This window comes from Lagenorhynchus albirostris, chromosome 21 (genome assembly GCF_949774975.1).
Source record: "Lagenorhynchus albirostris chromosome 21, mLagAlb1.1, whole genome shotgun sequence".
Lineage (NCBI taxonomy): Eukaryota > Metazoa > Chordata > Mammalia > Artiodactyla > Delphinidae > Lagenorhynchus > Lagenorhynchus albirostris.
The window spans coordinates 2,277,122-2,291,585 of NC_083115.1; the positions used below are offsets into that span (position 1 = coordinate 2,277,122).

Here is a 14,464-nt window from a genome sequence, read left to right on the forward strand (position 1 = left end):
ACCAACAGGATACAGTCTCTCACACTGCAACAGGTGGCAAGGACCTCGGCAGATGTGCTTCTAACCCCCAGAACAAAGCGCGCCGTCTGACAACGCGGCCTGACCGCAGAAGAGCAGCAGGAGAGCGGGGACGGGCGGCAGCACAGACGATTCAGACACACATCCCACGGGTGAGTGCTTTTCACAACAAAATCAATCACGCCAAATATAAGAAACCAGCACTGGCAAGTGAGATGACCAATTATGTTCCAAATGTGATGGGTTTATTTTATTTTACTCTGATGCAAAACGAAAGATTCCACTACCGCAGAGACCGATATATTACAAGGTCATGAAAAAGTGGTGTGGGACATGCAGGACGTGATGGACAACTGGAGGGTCGGGTCATCTCCTTTGTAACATGACACTACACTGTCGCTGAGCAACACATTGAAAATAACACTGCAGAACTGAACTGAAACGTGGCACGAACATGACAACTTCCGGGCATGCCTTCAGGCACACCTCCCTTAGGCTGGACTCGATATCTAGGCTTCTGTGTGAGGAGGATTACAATTCTTTGGAAGAATAAGAAGTTCACACCTTTGAAATCTCACAGAAGAATTTTAAGGCCAAAACATAGTGGGTTGACTTCTCTTCACCTCCAGGGACAAAGCTGATGCTCTATTCAAAAGCACATTAAGCTTCTAGTTCAAATCCCAGCCCGACCTTGTGCCCTCCTGCATTGAAGTTCTTTCCATCGATTAGAGCTGACAGGGTCAGTTTCACTCCTAGGAAGAAGCAAACACCACAATCACTTGTAACAAGCATTACAATCAGATCTGCATTTCCTAGAAACAATGGGTGGAATCAATGGCATGGGTTACAGCTGGCTATGAGATTACCTCTTACTAACTCGATGCCAGGTTATCCACAGCCACCTGATCTGCAAAGCACAGTCATGGCACACTTTATTTGGAGTTCACGGTTAAGAATGATGAGTGATCAACCAAACTCACAAGCCACAGTAACCAAGTTATTATTAGGAATACAGTAAGTCCCCTATATACAAACCTCCAAGCTGTGAACTTTCAAAGATGCGAACGTGTGTTCACACGTCCAGTCATGGAAGTTAGTTCACGTGTCTGGCAAACATGGTCACATGTGTGCATCCTCTACAAGTGGTTGTGCTTTTGTGTAGTTTACTGTACAGTACTGTATAGAATACAGTAGTATGGTATCTCTATTTCAAGCCCAGGATGTCCAGAAGCAAGCATAAAAGCAGTGGTGATGTAGCTGGTACAGTACTACCCAGACATCACTAGATCGTCTCTTCAAGAGGGTAGACAGAATTGAATCCAGCAAGGAGCCAGAACCTGTGCCATCATCGTCAGGCGTGAGTGAAACGGCAGCTTGCGCTCCGTCTCCTGTTGCTGACGACCCTTCAGCTCTGCCATCTCCCGCCTGCTCTCCCTCCTCCTGTGAGTCGCTCTCCTTGCCTGTCCCTCGATGCCAGCCCCTGCATGCCAGCTGTTGCACTGGACGACTGGCTTTTCAGGGGACTCTACTGTGAGATTGAACATGTTTTCTTTGTTGTGCTTGTTTTTTTATGTATTATTTGTGTGAAAAGTATTATAAACCTATTACAATACAGTACTATATAGCCAATTGTGTTAGCTGGGTACCTAGGCTAACTCTGTTGGACTTACGAACAAATTGGACTTACAAACGCGCTCTTGGAACGGAACTCGTTTATATGTAGGGAACTTACTGTACAAAAATATTTTTTTAAACAAAAGTGCTTAATCTGTTTTACTTTGAACAACCAAATGTTACAAAACAGTCTGAATCAACCTAAAGTGATTGCAGGTTGTCTGTAGGTTCTTTTCATTATTCCTCAATCACCTTCTACCCCAAGCCCACAGTTATTCACTCCTTTACTCACCTGGTCGAAGGGTCTGAGTATAACCCAGTCCAATCAGGCTGGCATTATTCACTTTAGCCTAAGATTAGGAGATGAAATAGAAACAGAAAACAACCAATTTCATAATATGTAAGTCCAACATAACCACTCCATGCATCAGATTTCCAAAGCTGAAACACCTTAGGACCAATCCAGAATTAGTAAAACTGAAAACTTAATTAATAAAAGATAAATCTTTTAAGAAGTCAGTAGAGGACAGAGGGGACCTTGAGAATGCATGCTTAAAGGCCTCGAGCAAAATTTTAAAACACTGTGCAGCCAAACATCCCTCCTGTGAACTGAATTCTTTTGAGTTACCAGTTTTACAGCCTCCGACACTGGTATGAGCATGAACTCTGGTGAGAGACAGATCTGGGATCAAATCTTGGCACCTGTCTCTTATTGTGTGACCTTGGGCAAGTTACCTGACCTCTCTAAGTCTCAGCTCCCTCATCTATAAAATGCAGATGAGGGTAATACTACTCATCCAATAATTAGTTGTGAGGGTTAAATGAGATAATACACATAAAGTCTTAGCATAGGACCTGAAATTTAAGAGCTCAATTAGTGTTATTAACAAGAATTACCAATGGCAACAGGAATAGTAATTGAAACCCAGGAACTTACAGATAAGAAAATTTTGAGGCCAAAGAGATAAAATGACTTTAGGTCAGACAACAAATACAGAAGGAACTAAGATTAGAACCCACAGCTCCTGACTTCAGGTATATGCTCTTTTCACTACACAATGAGTAGCTCAAAGTTAATAAAGCACATGCAAACTACAACCACATCACAGCATCCATTTACGACTTAGACGAAACCCTAAGAGCAGACCCAATCTGCAGCACATTCTTACACATAGAGAAGTTCTACAGTCCAGCTTGTACTTAGCGGCGATGCCGAAACGGGTGTTGTTACTGCCAGCCGTCCACGCGAGGTTTATTGATGTTTCAATCTTCTCGTTCACCTTCTGGTAGATCGACCCTCCAAATTCAGTGCCATCGTTCCTGTTTTCACAGCGTAAGAAAAGTCATAAATATCTAGTTTGTTACAATATGGAAACAAATTCTAAGACTAACTAAATCGGGTCTTATTTTACAGCTATAGACTTCAGCAGACTTCTAGCACAACAGACTTCCAAACAAACCGGTTATGTGATTTATAGCAACCTAATTAAAGCACAGTAACATCTGACTCATTTACTTGGCTCCTCCACAAGACATGAATTTCTTAGACACAATTCAATTATGCACAAAGGCAGACCCCTCAAGTAAGTATGATCTGTATGTCTCTGACATGTTCACAGTATTTAGAAACTTCAAAGTAGAGTTATATAAAGATTCTGCAAAAAAAAATATATAGTAGTACAAGCCAATTCTGGATTTCACTCAAAACACAATCTTAGCATTAGAAAGCACCCTCCAGACAATAGCTACAGTGCATGGCCCCAGGGAAGTACACGACGTATTGCTTCAGAGCACCTCAGCAGTCAGTCCCTGAGTTTTCATAATACTGTTTCATCAATTTCAATGCCTCTTTCTACACCACTAGCGACTTTATTTAAGTGGAACAGACTGTCTAGTGGAAAGCAATCTGTAACACTTCAAAAACACAGAGCTGATCCTTTGCTTTTCTTCCTGGGACAGCAGCAGTGCCCAGTAGGCCAAGACATAAAATACAGTTTAAAAGTTCAAATTCATGTAACCAACAGGCTGCAGCCTACAGACTTGAACCCAGGACTGCTCTGAGGACTTCTGCTACTTCTGAATACAACCCAGGTAACTGGTTCTGACCAGGGTACCTGAAAACCTCCAGAGAATTACACTGGGGATGCTCCAGGACGCTCAGATCAATTAGGGGGTTGTTTATGATCCCAACAGACCTGCTTCTAGAAACTGACAAGATGAACAGGGAACCAGAGGAAGCAGGAACGCCTCCAAAGGATCCCCTCTATCAGGAGGTGACCCCTGCCCCGGGCCCTCTCCATCCCAGTGGCTGGCGTACAGGCTCAGAGGCCAGCAACTGCCAGCAGCACAACACCAGCGCCAAGTGCACTAACTCTGCAATGCTTTGCCAACTGTGAGCGGCACAGTGTAGCTGGATGTCCACCAAGGCATGACGGCATGCCAGCACCACCCCTTCCAACCTTCTCCACATGCTAATGGCTACCATCCTCTGGGCGACTGTGCCGGCACTAAAGGAGGAACTCTGAACCGTGAATACTCACACGTGAGTGTGCAGCTGGAAGTCTGCAGCCTTGTAACCCAGGGCAAAATTATTCTGTGACAGTTTGGATTTGGCTGTATCAAAACTCATCTGATAGCCAGCAAGCCAACCTTCAATGGCCAACACAGCCCAGCCATAGATGGTTGGTCCAGAAAAATCTATATCAACATTACTGCCAAGACTGAAACAATCCCGTTTATAGGAGGCCTTCAATTTCCCACTCTTCTTTCTGTAAAAAAAACCAAATGAAAACAGCACAAGTCTTCACTGCTGTCCAGAAATTTTTAGAGTAAGATCCCTCCTCTCCCATAATGTAAATACTGTTTTGGCAGGTGGCCCATATACAGTAAAAATGTTTCAAATGACAGCTCTACAAATGTAATTTTGTTAGGATTAGAAATATATATACTATTTTTTACCTATTCCTCACTGTAAGTTCAAATGATAGGGTATTTCATGATTAATTTCATGAAAGCATAAGTATAAAAAGGTGTAAGATATTTCAGTACCAAATTAATAATCTGAATGTATATGTATACAGACATATAAGAAACCAAATTTCTTTAAATGTTTCCAAATGCTACAAAAGGTAATGCCCGACAAACTTCTAAACTATTAACCTGTCACAGAGAGAAGTGTACTTTTTTTTTTAATAAGCATATTTATTTTCCTTAGGCCAGTGTTTTCTCCCTGGACAATGTTAGATGGATGGAACAGAAGTGTACATTTTTGAAGGACAATACTGAAAACACGAAATCAGTTCTTAATAGTCCTGTGCTTGTCCTGAAGACAACACAGGTGTGTAGCAGGAAGGACACGCCTGCTGTTACAGTGGAGGAGAAATGCCACGTGGCCCCCATCGAGCACCTGTCCTTTAGAGAGAGGGCAGGTAGGAAACAACATAATCCCCATTTTTCAGATGAAAAAACTGAGTCAGAGAAGTTGGGGGATTTATAAAGGCTAAGAAATCAAGTAAGCGGAACTATTCTTTGCAGTGTTCTGGTGCCAGGAGACTACACTCTTCTCTTAAGATGTTAACTTCTCAGCAAGACATCACATCCGTGAATCTTCAGGACAGCTTAAAAAATATCTCGTCTCAGACCCCTCTAGCTCCTACGTTTTTTCTACTAGGTGCCTCTTTGAGTGTCACATAGGGAGTGTCCTCAGCGAGGGTCCCTCCCTCCCTCCTGCACACACAGGTCTCTGTGCCCCTCACCTCCAGAGCTCCTCCTGCAGTTCCCTGCCCTAGGCCCCTCTATCCCTTCAAGCCACAAGACCATTTCAGAAAATGGGGTTGGGATAATTACCCTGTGTTTGGTACAAATATGGTATCAAGAGTCAGTTTCAACCCTTCAGCCAACTGAAAAATAAAGATTTCAAATTAACAATCAGCAATTTTTGATTCTTTTCTTGACTTGAAAAACCAATTCTAAAGTTTTCTCTAACTTCCTAACAAATAAGAAAGTCATTAAAGAAAGCCAAATATTAAATGATTTAATAAATTTCCTCTTCTTCCTTCCCTGCCCCCTATCCCACTCCCCTCACCCCCAGGCTTCATCATGATTCTCTCACCCAAAAAAAGGCTAAAACATACAGGTCAAATCCTGTTATAGCCAATAATGTAAATTAGAGTACAAAACCAGAAAATCCCAATACAACAAAATAACTGTGATACTCTCTTGAAATTATTGTAACTGGACATTTAACAAGCCAACCTAAGTAATTTATTCAGCTATGTATACATATGCATTATCTATATATGGTAATGTGCAAATAAACATACTTCAAAAACTAGTGCCCTGAATGTAGCAGGCACTTGACAACTGCTGAAACATTTTCTCTTTGAAAACATTAAAGAATTTTAGAAACATTTTTCTGTGGAGTCAATTTTGCAATGATTACAAAACAAAATTAAATTAGATCACTACAAATAGCTTGGTCTACTCAGGAGAGGCTCAGCTGTGTAACAATAAGTATTATAGAACTGGTCAGAACAAAAGATATCATAATTACGTACACAGCAACAAAACCTTACTTTCTAGAAACATAAAACATACCAAAGAAGGCCACATGCAGAGAAAAAAATACGAAAACTAGACAGGGTTGCAAGATCTCAAATTATATTTGGGATTTGTTCATCATTTTATCCCCAAGATAATTTACCCTACAAATATCTTCCAACGCTCTCTTACCTTATTCTCCAAAGAGACTTCTGTCCCAAGAGTATTGTCTGTGTTCCACTTTTGGGTGAAGGTCAGTCCATAGTTACAAATCTTGTATTTGGTCTCTAGGTTGCCTGATGCTTTCCCTGTATCAGTGTAAGCATGACCAGAAGTAGAAAATTCCTGGTAAGAAAAAATAATTACTTTAAAATCAGCTTATGAGATAGAAAATATTCATTCCAGAAAGTAATGTTCAATGTAACAGAAACCAACACAACTTACTTTTTACCACAGCCCTACTCTGCAGCAACTTATTTCCTGCTTTCTTTCCTTCTTTCCAGTCTCTAAATATTTTAACCAGTCTTGCATCTTCCCATTACTCCACCTCTCTTACTGATATTTCTGTGCCATATACTCTCTTACTAAATGGGAATCTCTCTTTTAAAAGAAAAATATCTTTACTGAAAATAAATGCCTTTTCTAAAAAGACAAAAATATTGAATCTTAAATATGTACTTTCATGACACGAAAAAGACTATCAGTTCTCTATCGTACCTTGTGAACTATTAGTTAACTTTAAAGTCCTTAAAAATCCCCAAACACTAGAAGCCCTAGATTGCCCCCTTTTAATAGGGCCAGAACTTTAATGCATTAAAAAGCCTTATTTTTATTGTGGTGAAATACACTTAACATAAAATTTATCATTTTAACCATATTTATGTGTACAGTTCACTGGCATTAAGTACATTCACACTGTTATAAAAACTTTATTGCTTTTGTCCACAAAACTATCCATAAGACTATCAGCGTACACAATTTCAATAATTGAAAGTACCCATTTTTCACAAGAAAATGGAATGTTGTAACTTATCCCTCTTCCCTGTCAAATAGTTACTATGAATGCCTTAAAATATATCCTCCTCCCAGTTAGGTGTCCCTCAGTCATATGACAATAAGCAATTAGAAATAGATCTCCTTCTAGGGGAAGCAAACAGTCAACACCTGTCACTGTCAATCTATGAACTGTCAAGAAAAAACGTTTCTGATTGGCCCTGTTTTTAAAGAACATTTCTGAAATACTGCCAACAGTAAAGAAACCCTGCCAACCCTGCCCCCTAACGCTCGTTCTACAGGCTGATGAAACAACTGGGAAACTGTGATCCGTTTATCTACACCACGCAGAAAGTTTTCAAAGAGAATATCACACTGCACACTAAGGGCAAGGCCTTGGTAAAACACGATAAAATGCTAGTCACGTTTAATAGTTCACATCACTTTCTTTTAGTAGATCCAGCTACCTAGTGTTTCATTTTTCACATTTACCTTTCATAAACTTGCAAGTATAGCAAATATAAACCTTAATTTTGGTGCAAAAAATAAAGGTAAAAGAGTATTTAGTCTATATTTCTTTCTTATCATCATCATTTCTTAGTCTGAAGCTCTGTCAAAAATCTAAAATGCCAGAGGTACAAATCTCAAAGAAAAGGCTAGAATTTTCCTAAGTTGAGTTCCAGGCTCACAATTGCTTCAGTTTTTGTCTAATTTCATAATTAGCTCAAACAGTGCAAAATATAATTATAACATCTACGGTTCTGCATTAAATGCTAGTATGCAACAAAACAATCATGAAAATGTTACTGTTATAGATGGCATATCATAAAAATACCAAGATACGATCAAGAAAATTTGGAGCAGTGGATGAAATTTACCCTGAATCAGTACCAGAGAACAAAAGCAGCCATAAAAACAAGCACACAAATACACTGTTTCTCTTACCATCTGAATGAATATTCACACACAACAGCAGCATGAAAGGGAGATAAAATTTTAGTTGTTGATTTTTGCAAGACAAACCTACCTTGAGCAAATTCTGAAGTACTAATCAAAATGAGTATTAACTTTTCTAATTTAATAGGTGATATAACAAAATCCCATCCTAGTAGGGGAGTTGCATACATATTTATTCACTACTAGAAAACCCAGGGAAAGAATCTTAGTGACAAACCAGGACTATATGAAGCATAAGACAAAGTACCATAAATACTCCACATGCTTCTTGCCCTTCTAATTTAATCATTATATCCAGAAATAAAATTTGCGCTGGTTTGAATAGGTTAATACCAAACAAAAAAGATGCAGCCAATAAAGAGAAATCAGAGAATAAGGTGAGGGTAAAGTTGATCTATTTGCTGAGACTTACTTAAAGAAAGCTCTGGTTAGTGACGCTTTGATAATACACTGATATATCCTTTACCATATTCTTAACTTCCAGTAAAAAAGACTTTATGAACATTAATAAAAACTGTAGACTAATCTTCTACATGCATTTCTACATTTGTTTCAACTAATCATGAAGGGACAGAGACTAAAATTAATTTGTTTTTGTAAAAGAGCAACAAAATTTGCATGAACCCAATACAAGGGAAGCAAAGATTTTAGTGTCCATATACATATTCATGAAAGTATAAAGATATGGCATGGGTCAAAAATATATATATATATACACATACATATGTATACATATAAAGATATGGCATGGGTCAAAAAAATATATATATATACACACACATACATATGTATACATATAAAGATATGGCATGGGTCAAAAAAAATATATATATATACATACATATGTATACATATATTCTGTATCTTCTGAGAATAAGACTCAGAATACTCTTATTATGACAAACACAAAGGGTCTCCCCCCAAATTCAACCTGACTGTCCTTGGGCTCAAGTGGCTGGGCAGCTCACTGAAATCTGAGAGCAGGACAAAGCTGTAGGGAAGACAGCATAGCACCAAAAGTATGCCGTTTCAAGTAACTTGACTAAACAATGATTTTTAAACAGGTTTCTTTAACTTAATTATGCTACATCTATTAAAAATATATTAAGGGCCTTCCCTGGTGGTGCAGTGGTTGAGAATCCACCTGCCAATACAGGGGACACAGGTTTGATCCCTGGTCCAGGAAGACCCCACATGCCACAGAGCAACTAAGCCCATGCACCACAACTACTGAGCCTGCGCTCTAGAGCCCGCGAGCCACAACTACTGAAGCCCGTGCACCTAGAGCCTGTGCTCTGCAACAAGAGAAGCCACCGCAACGAGGAGCCCGTGCACCGCAACGAAGAGCAGCCCCGCTTGCCACAACTAGAGAAAGCCTGCGTGCAGCAACGAAGGCCCAACGCAGCCAAAAATATAATTAATTAATTGATTGAAAAAAAATATATATATATATATAAAGTACTTACCACTCCACTACATGACTTGGTTCTCAGATCTATTTTGACCATGCCAAATCCTAGACACACACAGAAATACACATTAATGTACAAAATGTGACATGCACTCCAGTCTTTGCAACTTAGAAATTATGAAAATAGTCCATAGTACATTCCATGGAAAGTACTCAGTATTCTTGTTAGGTGAGAGTTCCACAAGGAATTGAATTATAACAAAATAACTTAAGTTTAATTTTTAAGTTCCCTCAAAATAATAAAGACATATTTTGAAAATATAAGTTAAAAAAACAAATGGATGAAAGGAATATGTACTATTTTAAGAACCAAAATTATTAGAAATTATGCAGATATATATATACAAGCTTAAAATATATAATTAACATTACTAGTTAATAAAAAATCAAATGTGTACAGCACAAAAAATTAAAAATGCAAAGACTAAATTTTTAAAACTAAATGTCCACTTGCTTTCAAACACTGTATGTTCCTCCAAAGAAGTCAAAAGCTGTGTCTTCACCCTCGTGAAAATACTGCCATTATTTGGAGGAGGAAAGCTACACCCCCTACGTTAGCTGTCCCCAGGGCTAACCAAAGGAGGCACACATATTACAGATTTATATGATTTCACCCAACAGATAATATTAAATACGCAAATGCTATGTATGTGTTAATGTACACAACAGCTTTTAATGCCTGTGGGACTCTACCTCTAAAAACAGAAGTCTAGTAACCTGCTAATGGTGATCCCCTTAAATCTTGTAAAATAGATTAATGCTGACTTAACCTCATTCTACTAAGCACAGTCTCTCCCATATAGTAGGCATTCAGTACGAATGCTTACCCCCAGATTGGCAATTCACAATAGCATACTTACCATATCCTTTGTTGAAGACATCCTTGGCAGCCTTTCCTAGGTCACAGTAAGTCGGTGTGTTACACATATCTTATAAAGAAAAATGAGGACAAGGGAATAAAAGTAACTATTTAGTATTTATTCACTGTTCAGCTGTTTAGTTCTGTGAGAAGAGGTATATAGTTTTTTCTTCCTTTGTGTCATTAATGCTTATGCCCTAATGCAAGCCAAGTTAAGAGAAAGCATGCTGCTCCTTTAAAAAGAGCTTTCCAGAATGCTAGAGAATAAAAGGGTTTTTCATGAGATTCACAAAGGTCATCTTTCTGATTGCATTGCAAAGAAAAGAAATTTCTCCCAGGCTGAAGGAGATGCTCTGTTAAACTGGACTTTTACTTTTTAAAAAAATGCAAAAATGTACATTAGAAAAACATTTCTCGGGCTGTTATAAAGCCAAAGAGCTGTGTAAGATGTCAAGGTAAATTTTCTGAGGATCTGTAAAACAGATGCAATTAAACATCTTCAGGGTTACCCTTTTTGCCACTCTGACATTCAGTTCTTAAGAATTACCACACTAATTGAAATGTATTCACCCAGAGTATGCCCTCTCTCAAAACTCTTCTTAAAATAAAGTGCTATAATCTTACCTAGTAACCAGATATAGGACAGGGTCTACATGCAGCGGTCTGCTCCCCCAAATCAGTATACACTCTAAAGTTACAGCCTTCAAAACCCAAGGGGCTTGACTTTTCATCTTGCCTACTTAGTATTCAGCCAGCCTTTCTACTGTCAAGATGACCCTCACATCAAAATCTCAGGCCTATTGACACTGCTGAACATACCACTCCTTTGCCCTGTGCACCACGGGAAACCTCTTCCTGCAGCAGCCTCAACAGCCACATCCAACAGGTCGTAGAACCACCTCAAGCAACCCCACTGGCCCCATTACTACACCAGAAACATCCAGAGCACCAGCTAGCCCCTGAACCACCGACACAACCGAAGGTATTTATTTCTATTTGGCTGAGCTCTTAGTCTGGCCTGCTGCTAAGTTTCTGCCTATCCCACCACACCTTAACACTACACACACTTTATGATGCACTTCGTAATTGTGAATTCACTTAAAATTTGTCCCTTAACCTAAACCTGTCAAATATGACAGATATTAGGATATGTTAAGAGAACAGAGTATTAAAATATACATAAAGTTAAGAAGAAAGCGTAAAGGCGAGAGGAGATAAATGTACTGACTCATGGCCATCGTAAAGCTTCGTTGTTCTAAGCCACAAGGTTTCGTAGTTCACTCCCAGAGCAATTGATTTACAATTCAGTCCTCTGTATTCAAAGGATCAATTTTAGGCTTTTTACACATTGCCAACTGCAATCTGATATTATTCTTTATGATCACAACCGATGCCGGTATCTGTTGAAATGTTTCCCGAAACGCAGGCACTACGTATTCAAATAGAAATGTTAAGGCTTTACAGTCTGGTTTTTTCTCTACTGACAAGAGAAAAGATACACTTAAATGTTTAGAAACATCCATCCAGGGACCCATTACAGTCTTTTAGCATTTTCCTTCTTTTTCAAAACGACCTGCCAGACACTTTGCAAAAGTCGTGTAGGGGGCTGGACCTCAATTTTACCTAGTTCAAGCTTACTTTTTCAGGCCCAGGATCCTGATGGGAAGTGCACTGCTGGTATGATCAAGCAAAAACTCGAGAAGCCCCAGAGACGACACGTTCCGCACATTTCCATGACTACAAATGCACTTGTCCGTGGGCACGCACAGCGCACCGGGGTTGCAGGAGCCGCAGTCGGGGGATGGGGGTGACGGGTTAGTTATAACCCAGCTTCACACGATTACTAACGGGACCGTCAGCTCGCCTCGCCCCTTGAAGGTGCACATTCAGCATCCTCCCCTCGGCGGCAGGGAGTGGAAGAGCCCCCCTGATGGTGGACTCCAATGCCAGGGAGGAAGCCGGGGGCGGGGGTGGGTTCGGGGTTCGAGGACCCGACTTCCCTCGAAACCAACCTCCCGTCCGGCCTGACGCCCGGAGAGTCCTGGGGACCGGCCGGGCGCAAGCAGGTGGCGGCGCGGCGGTGCATCACCCGAGGGGCCGGTCCCCGCCGACCCCGCCCGCTGGCCCGCGCCCCGTTAGGCGGCCCTTCCTCCCGCAGGGCCCTGCCGGTCGCCCCGCCCCCGCCCGGCCGCCGGCCCGAGGCCCCGGCTCGCCTCACCTCCGACGGGAGGACCTGTCCGCTCAGCCAGGAGGGCGCGCCCGCTCCGCCAGGACACCGAAGAAAGTCTTCAGAGCAACGCCGTCCGCGCCTGCGCGGCCCCACGCCCGCGGCGCCTGCGCGCCCCGAGCCCCGCGTCGCGGCTGCGCCGGAGTGTCGCGCCGGGGTCGCGCGCGGCAGGCCCGAGGCGGACCTACATCTCCAACCGTCCGAGTGCGCGCGTGCGCGGCAGGGCCCGGCGCGCAGGGACGGGCGGAGGTTGACGTGGGGCGCGCAGGCCGGGCGACCGCACCTTTGTCCGCGAGGGGCCCGCTCTCGCGAGAAGGCGCGGAGACTACTAGTTACCGTTGCCAGGGGAGGGGCCGCGGCGGCGGATGCGGCGGTACCAGCCACTCCGCAGTGGATGCTGGCACAGCCGACCCCGGCGTCTTCTCTGGCGGATGCCTGGCAGATCTGTATGGGGATTTCGTGTAAGGGTGACTAAAATTCAAGAATGTGGCCCTTAGGTCATCTCGTCTTAAGGATGAGAAAAATAAGTCCCGAGGGGGTAAGTGACGTGACTTATTCAAGATGACACAGGGTAAATGATATTTCAAAGGCAGAGAGGAGATGGAGGCGGGAAAGCTCTCCTTCAGAGACGAACTGCAGCTCATAAGTGTAGAAAAAATTATAGAAATAGGAAATCACCACTTTAGAGCCACCAATAACTGATTCAAGCAAAATTCATCGATAGATGCTGGACGGTTGAGGATATTCATACAGTTCCAAAGTGTCATCCCACAGGTTACTTAGTGAAGAGAAAAGGGTACCTTCACATCAAAGAAGTCACCCTCGATCGAGTGATCAAACTTGACATCACCAGGGATGGTACAGACTGACATCACATGCTCATTCTTGCCAAAAAAGTGACTTCTCTCTATTCACAAGGAAACAATCCGATTGAGGGACAATCCAAATTGAGGGACATTCTGCAAAACAACCACCTGGTCTCTTCGAAAATGTAAATTTCATGAAATATTAAGAAAAAGGCTAGTGAACTGTTCTAGATTAAAGGAGACAAAGATAGGACTCCAAGACCAATGTGATTCTAAATTGCACCCAGGATCAAAAAACAAAAAGCATCAAAAAATAAAAACAAAAAGCATCTATTGAGGATCATTCTTGGGTCAACTGAGAAAACTTGAATGTCGACTATAGTAGTATTGTAACATGTAAAATTTTCTGAGAGTGATGATTATACCTTGATTATGCAGAAATGGCCTGGTGTTTAGGAGATACGTGCTGAAGTATTTAGGCATGAAATAGCATGTGTCTGCAACTAACTCTCAAATGGTCAAGGGAAAAAACATGCAAAATGTTAACAACTGGTGTAGCTAGGTGGAGCATATGTGGATGTTCGTTGCATTATTCTTGAAACTTCCCGATAAGTTTTAAATTTTTCAAAATAAAAAGTTGGGAAGAAAAAAACCCCACAAAGTCTTTGATATTCAGTTCCTGGTACCAGGTTGCTGCTTGAATCAAGAGGCAAAGATTATTTCCCTGCTGTGTGTAAGGCATTTCAGGCTAATAAGAGATAAGATACATGCTCCCAAAGGACTCATAATGTAAGACTTGGACAAATACCTGCTGAATGAGGCAGAAGATGATAAATGTCATCAACAAAGCAATAGAACTCAATAGGCTAAACAAAATGAGCTTTGTAGTCAAAAGAGGTTGGGTTTGTATCTCACATCTGCCAACTCTGTGGTGTTTGGCGAGCAACTTAACCTCTCTATGCCTCTGTTTCTACATCTGT

The 14,464-nt window shown here is 41.4% G+C and overlaps 1 protein-coding gene across 2 annotated transcripts; it reads right to left on the reverse strand.

Annotated features, from left to right (window-relative positions):
- Positions 1-234: 234 nt before the first annotated feature.
- On the reverse strand, positions 235-12,839 carry VDAC3 (voltage dependent anion channel 3). Of its 2 annotated transcripts, none has more exons than XM_060136372.1 (9): positions 12,670-12,839; positions 10,453-10,521; positions 9,588-9,637; positions 6,364-6,516; positions 5,479-5,531; positions 4,173-4,400; positions 2,802-2,952; positions 1,925-1,982; positions 235-770 (listed from the first exon to the last, which is right to left on the reverse strand). In XM_060136372.1, exons 2-9 carry the CDS (start codon positions 10,517-10,519, stop codon positions 679-681), a joined length of 852 nt encoding a protein of 283 aa, XP_059992355.1. In that variant the 5' UTR covers positions 10,520-10,521; positions 12,670-12,839; the 3' UTR covers positions 235-678. The 2 variants fall into 2 exon arrangements, with proteins under 2 accessions (XP_059992355.1, XP_059992356.1); XM_060136373.1 differs by lacking the exon at positions 12,670-12,839 and adding an exon at positions 12,090-12,497.
- Between the last annotated feature and the right edge of the window lie 1,625 nt (positions 12,840-14,464).

Bases quoted from the DNA above. Each gene is read 5' to 3' on its own strand.
- VDAC3 (XM_060136372.1), bottom strand. From the start codon at position 10,519: ATGTGTAACACACCGACTTACTGTGACCTAGGAAAGGCTGCCAAGGAT. The intron at 4,401-5,478 runs GTAATTATCCCA...TTTTTTTTACAG, and splicing joins ATATTTGTACCAAACACAGG to AAAGAAGAGTGGGAAATTGA. The intron at 771-1,924 runs GTGAGTAAAGGA...GCTTCTTCCTAG, and splicing joins TACTCAGACCCTTCGACCAG to GAGTGAAACTGACCCTGTCA.